The sequence below is a fragment of the Nyctereutes procyonoides genome, unplaced genomic scaffold (assembly GCF_905146905.1).
Source record: "Nyctereutes procyonoides isolate TBG_1078 unplaced genomic scaffold, NYPRO_anot_genome, whole genome shotgun sequence".
NCBI lineage: Eukaryota > Metazoa > Chordata > Mammalia > Carnivora > Canidae > Nyctereutes > Nyctereutes procyonoides.
In genome coordinates, this window is record NW_026575037.1 from 11104514 (window position 1) to 11121037 (window position 16524).

General features: G+C 44.5%; 1 protein-coding gene across 1 annotated transcript in view; it reads left to right on the forward strand.

Moving 5' to 3' along the window:
* RGS8 (regulator of G protein signaling 8) overlaps window positions 1-15664 on the forward strand; it is a 37527-nt gene extending 21863 nt beyond the window's left edge. The window contains exons 6-7 of the mRNA XM_055319386.1: window positions 14024-14190; window positions 15391-15664. Coding sequence (XP_055175361.1) covers window positions 14024-14190; window positions 15391-15573 — 350 coding nt within the window. The 3' untranslated portion in view covers window positions 15574-15664. The remainder of the gene's footprint in view (window positions 1-14023; window positions 14191-15390) is intronic.
* Window positions 15665-16524: the final 860 nt, after the last annotated feature.

Below are 16524 nucleotides of genomic sequence, written 5' to 3' on the forward strand. Positions count from 1 at the left end.
ATTTGGATTGCTGCAAAGACCTGGAGTTATAAGAGGTTCAATTTTGTTTGTTTGATTAGTGACTTTTAGACCTGAAGACTTGCTTCTCCTTCTGTTGGGGGTGGTCTCAGTTTCCAGGGATGCAGTAACACATTTCTGAGATGGGGATCCCACTAAAGGGTTACTAGTTGAAACCAGAGTGCTTCTTTGTCAGACCACTGCAGAAATAGGTTTTTGGAACTTTGAAGTTCTGTGATCCTTTTTGGAGTATGATGTTCTGTTTTGATTTCTGTTTAGTACGGAAATAAAAAGCCAATGGAGTGAATGTCTTCGAGAAGAAAGAGGCCTGTATTCGTGGGTCATTGGCAGAATTTCAAGGTTTCAGAGCTTGGACGCTCTCTCCCTGTGAAGGCTAGGAGGGAGTTGGAGCCAGGTTACCTTGAAGGGTGTTGACAACTTTCTTAAAGTCTAATTAATTTGGGTTAATGTTGTGACTCAATTAGGGCTGATTAAGCTTTTCCAAAGGGATTGCATGTATGCTGGTCTCTTAGGAGGGACAGCAGTTGATCGGAGGTGTGCAGGGCTTTCAATTAAGATAGCAAAATGTCCTAAAAAGTAAAGAAAGAATCACTGAATGAGCTCCAGGAAAAGAAAGTGCATTAGTCTAGAAACCAACCCCTGGTAGTCTTCTATACCTAGGCCACTGCCCTCCCTGAGTTTTCTGTTTCACATAATTCCGATAATTATTTTTGTTCCCATTCTCTATTTCTTTATTTTAAAATTTTATTTGTTTATTCATCAGAGACAACACACATCAGAGACACACACATAGACACATAGGCAGAAGGAGAAGCAGCCATTCTCATAAGAGCATCTTTACCTTTCTGCTCTGCTTGAGTGTTTTGGGCACTTATTTATTTAAAGAAAGGTGTACTAAGTGTTCATTATGTTCAAAGTCTGTGCTAAACAGCTAGTTGGGGGCAGGGACACAATGATGAACAGGACAGTACCTCCGTGGTGGAGAATACAGCCTTTGGAGACATGGACATGCATATAAACAACATAAGAAAATAAAACAGTGTACTGACTACAAACTAGGGAGTGTCAAGATTTCAGATAGAATCTTGACGTTTGGTGTTCCTCTTAAATTCCATTTTGTCAGTATTAGAGGTCCTCACTGACCTGGCAGCTGCAGGTCTGCTTTTCATTTAGAGCATGGTTTCCACCTAATTGGAGAACATGCTTCTGCACAATTAGGTTTAGAACATTAGCTGGTTGTCAGACCTGCGTTCGGACAATTTTAACCCGGTTCTGCTTCTAACCAGCTGGGTAGCCTTGATGGAATCCCTCAATCTTTTGGAAAATCTGGCTCTTCATTTATACAATGAGGAATCTGGAATAGGAGGACTCAGAAACTGGATCCAATCCTATCCTCTTGCTCTAGGATGGTGAGACTGGGCCATAGCTAAATGCCCAGGCAGGTGGTTTGAGTCAGCGCGGCCTGCAGGGTTACATAAAAAGGCTTCAAAGTTGAAATGGTGCAAGCAGCCAAATGAGGGGCTAAAGCACCTGTGTTATGAAGCTTTCTGTCCTTGGCAGGGTCCTGCTGTGTAGGGAGCACTTCTCAGGTTCAAACCTCAGGAAAAGAAGAAAACACTTTTTTTTTTTTAAACTTTAGAAAGGAAAAAAATCTAGACAGCAAATATTTGGAGCAGTTTGATTTCCAATCACATTTGCTTGCAAGTATAAAGCTGAAGAAGCGCTTAGGAAGGTCTGGGGGACAGCCACTTGCTGAGGGCTTTTTTTAAAAAAAAAAAAAATGAAAATTGCTGACAACTTTATTAACTAGGGAAGGAGTTAATCTGGCATCTTTTTCCTGTTTATCCAAGTACAGTTAGACTTGGTGTCTATAAGCTGTGCAGCTAGATGGCCCCTAAGGGTTTGTGTGTGTGCATGTGTGTGTGCACACACCCAGAAGCCTTTCTGCCTCTGTAGCTTGTACCCAGGAGAGTGAAGGCTCGCAGCTTGGAGATTTTTTTTCTGATGGGTTGTGGGAGAACAGGCACAAAATTGTATGTCTTCTGCTCTGATTTCCTCATGAGGCTCAGGCATATGCTTGCTATTTGTCAAGTCTTTAGTGGGACATTCGGTCCTGAACTCCGAATCAGTTCAAACTCTGAATTTTCCACTTTCCTTCCTTCCTCCTTCTTTTGTGGGATTTTTTTAAAACATAAAAGTTGGATTCATTCCAGTTTTAAGGGGAAGGTGTAGACAGGATTCCTTCCCCTTCCTCTGAATTTTTTCAGCCGGATCTTACACCTGGATGACAGACCACCTCATCCTGGGCATCCATTTGGTCCTTGGCTTTGTTTCATTGTTTGCACAGAGTGTAGAGGGTCAAAGCTGACCTGTCCCTGCCAGGCCCACCCAGGGAATGCCAGGTTAGTGGAATAGTACAATTGAGAGCTCTTTTGTATTCAAAGAGTTAGTATCCAACTCTGCAAAAAGGAGACCAAGAAAGAAGTTTTTAGTTTTTTAAATTAGCCCCTTTGGGATAATGATTGAGATATATAAAAATATAATGATTTGATCTGGTCACACAGTAGCCAAGCAAAAAACTCAAAACAAGCAAAAACGTGAAAGTTACAAGCTAATGAAATTCCTTAATTATTCCTCCAAATGGTCATTAGCTTTAGAATGAACAGTTTAACTATCCAGTTTCTATTTATTGCATAGCCCTCCCCACAGCCTTCTCTAAGCCAAAAAATTCTAGAACAGTGTTACTCAAAGTGTGATCCAAAGAAGGCAGCACCAGCAGCTGCTGGAAGCTTGTAAGAGACAAAAATTCTGGAGTTCTGTCTCAGACCTACTGGGTCAGCATCTCTAGGGGTGGGCGCAGTAAGTTTTGCTCAAGCCTTTCAGTAATATTGAAGCCCACCAAAGCTCGAGAAGCACTGCTCTAAAGCATAAGGAAGTAAAGCAATGAATCTGGAGCATCTTGGTGAGGCAGGTGGCCTGTGCTTTCCAAGAACCCCACTGAACACTGGATTCCAGCCTCCCAAAGTTCTGAGGCAACACATCCCTTCAGTGGTATGTTGTCCGTGTATCACAGATGCCACCTACGTAGCAGGTATGGTGGAGGGTATTCACAGTAAACAAACAAATATGGCAAGTGTGTTTTCTGGATAAATTGAGGCTGAGGTTTAAAAAGAGATATGTGAAGTAGACACAGATCAAAAAAGGAGCTTCTCTTCCTCCTTGCCAACCTGTCTGCATTGCTATAATTTTTACTTGCACCCAGGAATGTGGGTGCATTTAACTTGTCTAGAAGGAGTGCCTGGAATAGAAAAGGCAACTATTCCAAGCCTGCTGCAAAAAACGTTTGAATGAAAAGCAACTGGATGGGCCTCCAACACCCATTCTGCTGCTTATCAGCTGTGTGACCTTCGGCAAATTACATAACCTCTCTGAACCTTTCTTTCCTCATCTGTAAAAGGGGAATGATAAGACTTGCCTTGCACAGTTGTCTTGAGAATTAAATGTGATTTATGGTTGTGAAATGCTAAGCGTGATAATGTGACATACAGGGGCTCCACGAAGGAGAACGATTTTGGTTATTATTGTTATTACACAACATTAAATTCACTGAGCAAACACGGATTCCAGGCTTCCCGGATGCCTGAGATGGCATCGGCTTCTTTCTACAGTCAGCTGAAGGTTGACCACAAGGGTTGGATGGAGATTGTATTAGAGTCGCAGAGGGGAGCTTATTCAAATTCCATAATACCTCCCCCCCCTTTGCCTGATGAGCTTTTGGCATCCCTCCCTCATCCCTTCCCAATTTCCCCTCAGTGTATGTGAGAAAATCCCTCTGGGGATGTAGTTTTCAAAAGCCCTGCAGGCGAATCTGATATGTTCCCTTTTTGGGACTCCCTGCCGTGTTTCTATGACAAACTAATTAGACAAATATTCTTGGACATTTACTTTTCAGAATCTCTCAGGTGATGGGCTGGTGTACCTGGATTTTTATGTTAATTCTCTTGTATTAAAGGAGTCATTTGCGAATGCCTTTACCCTGTTAGGGATGCTCCTCTTTTGTCTCCCCTTCAATAGAAAACTTCTTGCTAATTTCTTATACTAGTTGCAGATACGGACTCTAGCTCGATTTTTTGTTGTTGTTGTTGGTGTTACTCAACCCAGCTTCTGCTTGATAAAATAGAAAAGAATATTGGAACAGGAGCTGTAAGACCCAGCTGTCCTTAGTCTGCTGATACATGTCCTAAGAACAAGAAATCACCCAACCTTAGAGCCTCACCATTCCCTTGTGTCCAATGTAGGGCTTGATCATAGGGTCTCTTATGTCCCTTCTGGCTCCGAGTCTAACAACTATCAAGTCCTACTATTGGGATCCTGGGTGGCGCAGCGGTTTAGCGCCTGCCTTTGGCCCAGGGCACGATCCTGGAGACCCAGGATCGAATCCCACGTCGGGCTCCCGGGGCATGGAGCCTGCTTCTCCCTCTGCCTATGTCTCTGCCTCTCTCTCTCTCTCTGTGTGACTATCATAAATAAATAAAAAATTTAAAAAAAAGTCCTACTATTATTATAACACACCATCTTGCTATATGTACACTAACAAAGTGAAGATCATTGAAGAAAATTATGTTAATCACAAGACTGAAGCATAATTAGCATGACAGTTGCTTCCAATAAATGTCAGTAATTGGAAATAGTTTATTTTCTAAATAATCTCCTTACCTAAACCTTGCTAAGCCCCAGTTATTTTATAGATGACACAAAAGAAAGACTTTGATCCTAATGCTGTTCTCATCACAATTTTCGAAGTAGTGAACTCGGTTCTGAATGAAAGATTTTTTGACTTCATCATTAGTAAATGTGCTCTGGATATTATAAATATGTTTTCCTTTCTTATCCTCTGTCTGACCTTGGAACCCATTCACCAGTTTATTTTTTCCTATCAGTCAGGAATGCAAGAGGACTCTGGTCTTTGGGATAGCACTTTGGTAAACAGAGAGGTTGCCCCCTGCCCCAAATCTTTCATGTGATCCTGTAATTTTCTGAGCCTGGGAACTGAGCTAGGCTCAAGCCCACCCTCGTGCCAGCTGAATCAGGGCTCCTGGACTTTGAACTGTTACCTAAGCCACCCTTCCTGCTATACCAGCTGCACCGCTCATTCATAGTGACCCAGTTTCTTCTCTTAGGTAAGCACCCTGCATCACAGAACTAAGAGGGAGAGTGCCGGCCGCAGGCAGCACGTGTGGCCACGGGTATGTTCTTGGAGATTCTGTGTATGCTCAGGGGGGAATGCCAGGATTCTGCTGAATGTTCCAGGAATTCTGGACACAAGCCTTTCCCTTTCTGCAACTAGATAGACACTAATTTCAAAAAAAATGTATAATGTTCATAGAGCCTTGACTTCGATGTCATACAAAGAAAACTCAAGTGAAATGAAAAAAATGAAGCTAAAAATAAAATAAAAAGGCAGCTCCTGTTTCTCTCTCATCTTCCTTGAACTGTTTACCACCTATGACCTTTAAGTTATCAGGATGATATGGGGGGTATTAGGCATGTTTACTCTGCATGGAGACTCTTCAAGCCACCGAGGTGCAGGCATGACGGTCACTAACATGAGTGGAGTGCTCACCGAGTGCTGTGTTAACTCACCTCACCCCCAGGGCCCCATGGAGCAGGTACCGCTAGGATCTGCATTTCACAGAGGGGGAAACTGAGGCAGTGCCCAAGGTCGCATTCAGCTGGTGTGTGTCAAGGCCAGAATAGAGCAGCTTCCAGACAGAATCCCAGGCAGGATGGCTTGAGGGATCAGAGAAAAGTCACTCCTGCCAGCTGCCTGGAATGTGTGAAGATCGGATGGGGAGGCCTCCAGTTCTCCGAGTATCTGGGAGGGGGCAGGTCTGGGGGGCACAGGGGCCCAGGCAGAGGGGCACAGCTGTGTCACAGTGAGGGATGGCAGGAAGGGTGCATGAGCCTTCGTTTAAACCAACCCCACTTTATGGGTTTAGCAGAGGGGGAGGAGAAGGTCCCAGTGGAGAGAAGGGGTACGGAAGAGGGGAGGAGGGGCCAAAGGGGACAGAGGACGGAGGAAGAGGGTGAGGGCTGGGAAAGATGCTGCGGAGGCAGAGAGAGGACCAGCCAGAAAGTTTGCAGGCTGGCAGGGAAGAGGTAGGAGGGGTCAGAAGGAGGAGGCAAGGATATAGCTGAGGAGAAATGCCTCTGGTTCGGGTCCCATACAAGGCCTCTGCTGGGTCCCTAAGCAGGAGATGTGGGCCGGATCTGGGCCGGGGTCTGGGCCGGGGGTCTGTATGCAGAGCCAGCTGCTGCCACCTGCTCTGGGAAGGCGCGGGGCTCCTGCAGCCCCAGAGGACCTTCCTGCCCCCATCACTTCTGTTGTCCTCGGGGGAAGGTTTTCTTTGCACGGTGACCCTCACCCCTTTCAGAGGCGGCCCTGGGGATATGGAAGGGTGGGGAGAGAGTGGGGTGAGAGGGTTGGGGGAGCGGAGGAGGGCTGTGGCCAGGCATGCTCTGTGCAGGGCTTCGTGAGCTTTGTCTTTGCCGCAAGCTGTTGTCCAGGTGCTGCGGCTTCACACGTCCCGGACGGCCTAGGCCTTCTCTCCACTGTGCCTGTCTCTCCTCAAGCTCTTCCTTTGAAATCCCTGACACATCTTAAGAGCCATATATATTTTTAAGATTTTGTTTATTTATTCATGAGAGACACACAGGGGCGGGGGCAGAGACACAGGCAGAGGGAGAAGCAGGCCCCATGCAGGGAGCCTGATGCGGGACTCGATCCCGGGACTCTAGGATCACGCCCTGGGCCGAAGGCAGATGCTCAACCTCTGAGCCACCCAGGGATCCCTAAGAGCCATATTACTTTGGTTCCTCTCCCGCTGTCTCAGAAGCCAGCCCTGGAAATTCAGGTGGCCGCATTCGGGGTTGAGGCTGCCTGAGAGGGCTCGACATCTTCATGAGGTCACTCGACCGTGATTTGTGACAGTGTCCCCAGGCCACCATTGGGGAATGTACCAGTCTGTTCTGTGACACCTCGGGGAGGTAGCCGTGCTGCGGGAGAGAGGAGAGTTTAGGCAGATTCTAGGTTGTTGGTAGCACCTCGTGGCCTCCGTTGTCACCGCGGATAAGGTGATGGCACGCATCCTCCTGCGGGAGACTCTCCAGCATGTTTGCCTTCCAGTGATGTGCTTCCAGTGTGATTGCTTGATTTGGGATTATTGTCCAACCCTCTACTGGAGGGAGGGATAACGTGAGGCTCTCTGGTGATCTCAAGAGGAGACACAGGCAGTGAGCTCTGAAGTCACACAGATGTGTGTGGGAACCCACAGTCCGCCTCCTACTGGCTGAGCGACCCAAAACAGTGAACTTAAACTTGCCAAGTCTCACTTACCCCATTTGTGAAACAAACTTCCATGAGAGCTCACATTTGTAGACTGCTCCTAGTGAGCTACAGAGCACTTTCACGTGACTCACCTCATTCTGACCTCATGACAATCTGGAGCAGCAAATCCCAGTATTCTTCCCATTTTGCAGATGAGATGAGGCAGGGTTCAAGATGTTAGGACATTTTTCTGAGGTCGCACAGATTCAGACCCAGCCTATCTTGCCAGAAACTCTTGCCTTGATGATAGAGTTGGTGTGAGAATTGAATGAGTTGATATACGCAGACTGGACAATATAGAGCTTGGCCTCAGGGTAAGTCTCAGTGTGTGGCGGTGACAGTGTCGCTGAGGAGGAGGCTGAGAGCTGTATCTGACACAGGCATGAGTGGCAGAGGGAGCGCAGAGCAGAGCACTAACGTTCCCAGGGAGAGTTAATCAGATCCACCCCCCTCACTTTACAGCTGAGCATGCTGAGATCCAGGGAAGTTGAATGTGTGGTCCAAGGTCATAGAACTAATTATGGGGCTGACTCTGATCAAAACAGATGCTCCCCACTGGGACAGCAGTGCTCCCATCCCAGGCAGACCAGTAGGGTTCCGTAGGCTGCCTCAATGAAGCTGACAGACAATCGTGAGCTGGGTATGAATTTGCCACACATTTTACTTCAGGTCCCCATCCTCACCTGAGTCAGTCTCAGTTGTTTCCAGGGTAATTCAGTTGCATTCTGTTGCCAGTGGCCATCCTTGTCTCCAGGTTGTTCTACTCCAAGATACTCCTCCAGCTTCCAGAGTGACTCTTCCGGGTTCTCCCCACCTCATTTGTTGCCATCATTCCTAGAAACATCATCATCCCTGGAGTTACTCACGGCCCCCTTGTCTTGGGCTGAGATGGTACTCCCGTCCCCTCCCCCTTCAGCCATTGCTGGTATAGGGCATCCTTTAGGCCCCACCAGCATGCAGAGCCAGAGACTGGACTGCCGATTCACAGAAGAATGCTGGCTTTGTAATTTGGCATCCATGCCACTTACTGTGATCTGTAAGTGACCCTGGGCAAGTTATTTAACTTCTCTAAGCTTCCTTTATCTCTCTAGAAAATGGTAATATCACGAGGACCCGTGCTATAACTTTGCTATGTAGAGCAAATTCTGGAAGTTCATAGAGCATTTAGTGCGGCACCTGGCCCAAAGTAAGTACTCAATCGGTGCCTGCAGTGGTCATTTTCAAAATTGCTTCTTAACGTCAACCTGGCCCTTGACCTTAACGTCCCCTTGACCTCTTGTTTACCCTTCTCCCCTTTTCCTACGTTCCAACTTTCAGATCCTAAATCTTTGCTGTTCTCCAGTTCAAGTTTCATTTACCAACCTGGAACTGTTGGTCCTTTTTTTGAATGATGGGCGCATCCCCAAACTAGAACTTCTTGCTCCCTTCCTGGGGCATCATACCTTTGTCCAGGAACTGGAACCTAGGACTTCACAAGTGTGTGCCTGTTTCTTACCATGTTCCTGCTCATTTTTCCAAAGTAGCTGCTCCAAACCCCTATAGCACACCCTGGACTTACCATATCCAACTAATTATTTTAAATTATTGCCCAATGTCTGTGACATGAGACTAGCTTTAGAGTGCTGTGAGGTGGTGACTTCATCTGATTTACTCATGCTGTATCCTCAAAGCCTAGCACATGGAGGCAGACTGCCTTCGCGGGGACTTCACTCCAAATTGATGAAGATCAAGGCTATTCCACCTTATCCGTCTCAAAGATGTCCTTTCCCTGACCAGTTCTCTCTATCTTCATCCAGCCCACCTTCTTTTTCTCTACTTTTGACTTTAAGGAAGACAAGTTCTCCTATTTCTTGCTGGTCCCTCTCCTTCTTTAGGATTTGCTTCCACCGGATATATTCTTTTGATACTTTAATTTTTCTCTTCGCTTGCCCTTTTCCTTCTGCCTGCAAATACACCTGAAAAGATCTTGCTTTGGAGTCATATGGACCTGGTAGGGAAACTAGGCTCTTCTTGCCAGCTGTGTAACTGGGACACTTATTCGACTTCTGTTAGTAAGCCTTAATGTCTTCATTTGGAAAACTAGAGTGCTACTATCTATGGATCAGCATTGTTGTGAAAATAAATTGAGCTGGTGTTTGCAAAATCCCCAGCTAAAAGTATGGCATATAGTAAATAAATAAAAATTCCCTGCCCCAAATCCTAAATAAATAAACAAAAATAAAACCGTACCATCCCTACATCCCACCACCTTTTCCAGCTAAAATCAGATAGGAACTCCTTCATTTTCCTGCACCCAAACTAGAAACTTTTCTGTATCCACATGCAGCCCTTTCTCTTCCTCTCCCCATCATAATGCTCTTCTCAGGCCATTTTCTGTACCTTGCTAGGAGCAACATTTTATCAGTTAAACTCTTTCTTTTTTTTTTTTTAAATTTTAACTCCTTCTACTCAACCAGTCTTTTCTGATTAGATCAACATTTAAACAATACTCAAGGCTGTTTTACAAAAAAACAAAAACAACAACCAAAAACCCCCAGAATCTTCTTTCCTGACCTCCTATTTCCTTCCAATTATGCTGTATGATCTCTCTTCTCCCCTTCTTGCAAGAGACATCGAAATTAGCTGTTTCTGCTTCGTCTCCTCCCATTCATCCCCACATTCACCACAATGTGCCCATCACACCACTAGAGCCGCAACTGCCCATGGTTGCTGAATCTCATCACTGAATCCAACCACCATGTCTCAGACCATAGCTAGCTTGACCTGTGGGTACCACTGGACATATGGCCACTTCCTCCTCCTCGAAACCTTCGCTTCCCTGGCCTTTGGCAGTGCTGTGTTATCCTTCCATCTCTCTGGTTCTTTCACAGACCTCTTGATGTATCTTATAAGTAGGCTCAATAATTGTCTACATTGTTGTTATTATTTTTTTATTATTAAACACTAGTCTTACTGACCAATATCTAATTACTTAAACATTCTTCATTATTGGCCTTTACTTGTATGGCTCCCCCTTCCTGCAATCCTCTTTTCCATCCTCCCCTCTCTTCTTTCACTTAGCTTCCTGCTTCTCAACTTCACATCTCAGCTTAGAAGCTTCTTCCTCCTGTGAGTCTTCCCTTTCCTTCTTAGGTCTGGCTCAGGTATCCCATCCCTCCTGGGTACTTTCACCACAACCTATGCTTTACCTATCAAACCACTTGTCACATATACCGTAATTACCAAATTATGTTTTCTTGGCTCAAATGGCCCTTTTACTGCAAGTTCAGAGGGGCTTAGTTGTGCCTGTTTTTAGCACCTCGCAAAATGCCTGGGTCCCATAATGGGTGTATGAATGAGTGAAGGAATGAATGGAAGTGGCACTATCGCTTTGTTGGATTGGGAATTCGTGTATTTGATATTTGTGACGCTACATAGTATCACCTGTGTGAACTCTGTCAGGACTGTTCTCTAAACATCAGCTTCTTTCTCTATAAGATTGGGAGAAGTACAGCAACATTCCTGAGAGCACCTTCCACATGTTCTCTCTCTCTCTCTTTTTTAGACCCACAGAAAGTCCCAATAAAGCTGAGACTTTGATGAAGGGAGATACTGTCTGTATTTTGTCTCACTCAGGGCCAGTTTCTCTAGCAGGGTGATCTTCACCAATGCCATCAAGGAAGGCAGAAAGATAATTTTCTTCCTTTATCTGTAGCTGGATTCAAAGTTGCTCACAGTGCCTGTTTTGCTCAATGGAAGGCAACACAAAAATTAACACAAACAACAAACTTCAGCTTTGCCATGAAAGTATTTCAGCTCTTCCATTTTAAAAACAAGAGGCCCTTCCAAGTCACTCTTCCAAGTTACTTGAATTTACTCTTTTAGATAAATGTACAACGTTTTAGGGTTCTCTCCCTGTAATTTCCTTCCTACTCCCCACCCACAGGAGAAGGCTTTTGGCCCATGGTCCTCATGTCCTCCCTGCGTCCACCAATAGCATCCATGGAGCTTGTCATCTGTACACTGGTCACTGCTTAGAGACCGCCTTGCTGGACCAGCTTCATGGGCACTGAGTCTCCTTGGAGGCTTCCACTGCTCCAAATGATATTCCATCCAACTTCTGCCTGTAGCTTCTGCTACAGGGGCTCCTTCTGCAGCAATGGCAATCTCCTGGCAGGCAGGCTAGCTCTCAGATCTGAGTTCCTCAGAGCCTGTGGAAACTTCTGGATTACTTGTATAAGAGCTTGGAGGAGATAAGAGCACATCATGCTCTTCACAGGGAGCCTGCTTCTCCCTCTGCCTATGTCTCTGCCTCTCTCTCTCTGTGTCTCTCATGAATAAACAAGCAAAATCTAAAAAAAAAAAAAAAAAAAAAAGGAATATCCACCAGGGATTTTATGAGCAGGGATTTTATGACCTGTTTCCTGATGTAAGCATTTTATACATTAGTAATTTACAAAAATTATTAAATTGAATGAATGATTCTCTGGCCATCATTCTGCCTAATCATCTCTATGTTAGTGTTTCATGCTCTCTTTGATTCTCATTTCACCTTGGGTTTCTACTCCCTCCTCTCAGGGCTTTAAACCCAGTGCGGAAATGAGGATGAGTAGGGTTCTGAGCCAACCTCTCATATGCATCTAAACTATGTTATTCTCCTTTTCTTTCCCTGTCTCAGGAGCAATTTTATTTCCATCCTGCCTGACGGGAAACCACCTTACATCATGTTCTGCTTTCTCTGTACTCCTTATCTTAGAGGACCATATATCTTGTCTTAAAATGACCATGTGTCCTGGTTTTGGTCTGTGGGGGGTCATGGTTTATGCCCATTGTCTCTGTGTAATTAAGAGGTATGTCTCCCTTCACTCTCAAAAATACACTGGCTTGGGTGATAAATTTCATGGCCACCCTACTTTTGTTAAACACTTTAAACTCAGGCCTCCAAACTTAGATTTCTTTTTTTTTTATTTTTTTATTTTTTATTTTTTATTTATTTATTTATTTATTTATTTATTTATTTATTTATTTATTTATTTTTTAGATTTCTTTTTGATTTAAAGTTTGACTTTGAGATTCCATCAAAACCCTTTTTTCTCTCTAGTTCCTGGATCTTGCAGCTAAAAGTCTTGTTTTTTTTTTTTTATGTCTATTGTTCTAGTGAGGGAATTACAACATCTATTTTGAAAGACAAAGATACTACCCAATGACTTTTTAATTAGGAGAAATGAAAATGTTTCACAAAAGTAAAAACAAACCCTTAAGTATGTCAATAGCAGGGCACCACCAATCCATGGGATGATCCTGGGCAGCACATTTTCTGGGTACATACTGGTGGCTCTCAGATGCTCAGGTGGTCCCATCCCTCAGAATTAAGAACTGTTGATATATTGTCCTTTTAACAAATTTTAGAAAAGGAAGAAAAAGTTATAGCTAGATTTGTTTTTAACCAATGCGGTCACTTCATCCTAGGCTGTGTCTGCCCATCCCTTGAGGACAGTTTGTAGAAAGCTATAGCTCTGAGGATTAAAGGAAAGTGTGTTGAGGGTTAAGATAGTTTATAAAATATATTTAATAAAACACATTAATGAATGTATAGACTATCAGTAGATATTGTTTTCTAAATCTATGTGGTAACTCTGCTCATCTTATTCTGATTGGAAACTGGCAACGTGTATAATGTGGATTTTAAAAAAATGAAAAGGTCTGTTCCTCATTAAATCATTTGGGAGAAAAATTATAATTAATCTTAATTAAAACATATTTTTATAAGCAAGATCTTTTTTTTTTAAATGAAAGGTTATTTATTTATTTATTCATTCATTCATTCATTCATTCATTCGAGACACAGAGAGAAAGAGAGGCAGAGACACTGGCAGAGGGAGAAGCAGGCTCCATGCAGAGAGCCTGACGCGGAACTCGATTCCAGGTTCCCAGGATCATGCCCTGGGCCAAAGGCGGCACCAAACTCCTGAGCCACCCAGGCTCACCCAGGCTCACCCACCTAAGCAAGATTTTTTAAAATAAAATATCCATGGGATAAACCATTAAAACACAGGGCATCGAAGTTTTTTTTTTTTTTTCAGAAGAGCCTGGGAACCCTATGAAGGTATTAGAATGGCTTTAGTGACTGAATTTCAGTGTTTACTTTCAGACATCCTTCTAGTAGTAGTGAAGGATTTGCCCTGATGCATTCACACCCTCCTGTAGTTTGTTTTGTAACAAATTGTTTTTTCAGGGTGGTTAACTTGGATTAGGGTAGAGAATGCATTACAAATATTATTTTGGCCTAATTAGAAACAGGTTTACCAGTGGACTCCGGGGACAGCTGATTCTGCATTAGAGGACAGGCAGTGACCACTGAAGGCTGATGAAGAGTGACCAGGGCTTCTCATACTCATTATTACTCTGGCTTCCTACACATTTCTCCCTCATATCACTGCGATCCTTGAGCAGGAAGCAGAGCTTGTCTCCGAGGGCACCTGTGTGTTTAAGAGAGTCTTCAAGAGGATGTGGAGTAGTGGGGGTTGGACAATCAGGGCTGCTCTCACATTACCACTACCTTTCTCTCTTGCTTCTACAGTTCAGGAGCTTAAGCCTCTTCCTCTCTCTCTTCCTTTCCCCCTCCCCCCACATCCACAGATGGAGTGGCTGCGTTCCGCGCCTTCTTGAAGACAGAGTTCAGCGAGGAGAACCTGGAATTCTGGCTGGCCTGTGAGGAGTTCAAGAAGACCAGGTCAACGGCAAAGCTGGTCTCCAAGGCCCATAGGATCTTTGAGGAGTTTGTGGACGTGCAGGCTCCGAGGGAGGTGTGTTGGTGGTGGTGAGAGTCTTGCAAGACCTCTATCCATGGCTCCTGTCTCACACGGCTCTCCTTGTGGGGGTTTGAGGCAGTCTTGATGAGTACTGTCTTCTAAATTGAGCCTTACCTCTCCCATGGCTCTTAATGAACAAAAGGATCACTTTTAAGGGGCAGAGCCCAGGGCTTCTAAAAAAGTAGCTCTATTAGGAATGTTTTAGCTATCCGTCCAACGTGCCTGCAGGGATGGATGCCATTGAATCCGTGTTAGTTTTCCTAGTGGAAGGCAGCATGGCTTAATGGGATGAGCATCCACTTTGGAATCTTGTTCCAGTCTCAGCTCTACAAGTTACTAGCTGTGTGATCTTGGCTAAGTTACCTAGTCTCTCTGAATCACATTTCCCCAATGTAAAAGTGTGTATCACCTACCTTTTAAGACTACTCTTGAGTTTTAGGGATAAAGCTATTTAACCTATTCAACATCTGTCACTGCTTATTAATGAGTAATTACAGTCATTTATATTATCTTATGATGACATAATAATAAAATTAATTTCTATGTATGGCTGTGCTGAGTTATAAAGCAGAATTTTACTTGGGAGGGTTTTATAGAAGAAAAATATTTGCTATGAGTTTTGCTGCATTATATACTTAGAACTCTTCAATTATCCTTTGACTTGAAATGTAGGAGGCCTTTGGCCAGTGGCCAGGATGCTGTAGGCTCATTATAATGCTGCTTGGAACAGAGGTGTCCATTATAACCATAGCCTCTCTTCCCAGGGCATTTGTTTCCTTGGTAGTTAAGAAAGAACAAGAAGGCAGGCTTACTTTGGGGAATCCACACTAATACTTAGCTTCAGTCTCACCCTTTTCCTGACATGGTGAAGACCCCTGGCTTGGGAGTTAAGTGATTTGGGGTTTGGCCTTGGCTCTGTTACTAACTTTCCATACTACTTTAGATCAGCTTTTTATTAGCTCCTTTCTTCAGTGTCCTTAACTATAAATTGGGATGAAGAATATCTAGTCTTTGGACCTCACAGGATTCTTGCTGGGGTCAAAAGGGATGACCTCCAGGCAAATAGTTTGAAAAGCATGGATAAGCTTACACATATAAGATACTGTCATTAATAATTATTACATAGCAAGGAGCAGTTGCCAGGCACCTTGGCCCTTGAGGGCCAGTGACCATGCTCTCTGTTTGTGTCTCCAGGTAAACATAGACTTCCAGACCCGAGAAGCCACCAGGAAGAACATGCAAGAGCCATCCCTGACTTGCTTTGACCAAGCCCAGGGAAAAGTACACAGCCTCATGGAGAAAGACTCTTATCCCAGGTTCCTGAGGTCCAAAATGTACTTAGATTTGCTGTCCCAAAGCCAGAGGAGGCTCAGTTAGACCTCAGATGGGGACTCTTGGAGATCACTGGCTTTTCCCCCTCCCTCTGCTGCCAAGACCATATTCTAATGTGAAATGTCATAGGTGTTCAAAAAGCAATGGCACTTAGGTTGGGAGCCTGGGGATGAGAAATGGATGAAGGGCCATTCCAGTCACCAGAGCTTGGACTCTATTCCATTTACTCATGTTTGTGTTCCGGTTAGTGGTAGCACCTTGCTGCTGTTACCCTTCTTCTGGGTCAGCAACTTGCCCTCAATAATGCCGTGGGTCATCTCTGCTGAGAAGGCAGATTCGCTATGCTGGGCTAATGTGTAAATAATGCAAATGCAACTTCCACCACTTCCACACCCTCTTCAGTTAAGATTCCTGACTCTAACTTGTCCTTTGCCCCTGTGAGGAAGAGCCAGAAAACTCTGGCTCATGTTTGTGATTTGCTGTCACAGTGTAATGGCCAGTCCTGGGTGCTGGGACCTCACAATGTAGAAGAGAGGTCTCTGGGGAATCCCAGGTTTCTAGCACTGTCATTGACAGGTGGCCTCTGGGAGAAGGGGCAAACTCCATGAATTTGGCTATTCCTTTCATTTCCATTGGGCCAGTATGAAAAGCTGTGGTCTCTGCCCATCTTAGCCTAGGAGATTCACAAGACTTTTTACCCTTGCAATTCCAGGGAGGGTCTTGGGAGATGTCTTCCATGACTTCTGATGTGGAGCTGCTTTTAAGAAAGATACAGCTTGCAAATCTTCCTTGATTCTACCAAGAAGTATTGCAGGGGTCAAATGACCAGGGAACATAGCACCAGTAGACTTTTGTGCAATGGAGCACTATATATACTCTTTCTGTCGCTTACTGTATTCTCTGCCCTCACCTCCCTGTGGCATCACACATCACTCATCTCTTAGAATGACAGACAGCTTGGCAAAGGGAGGTGAATTCCCATAGCATGGACAGCTC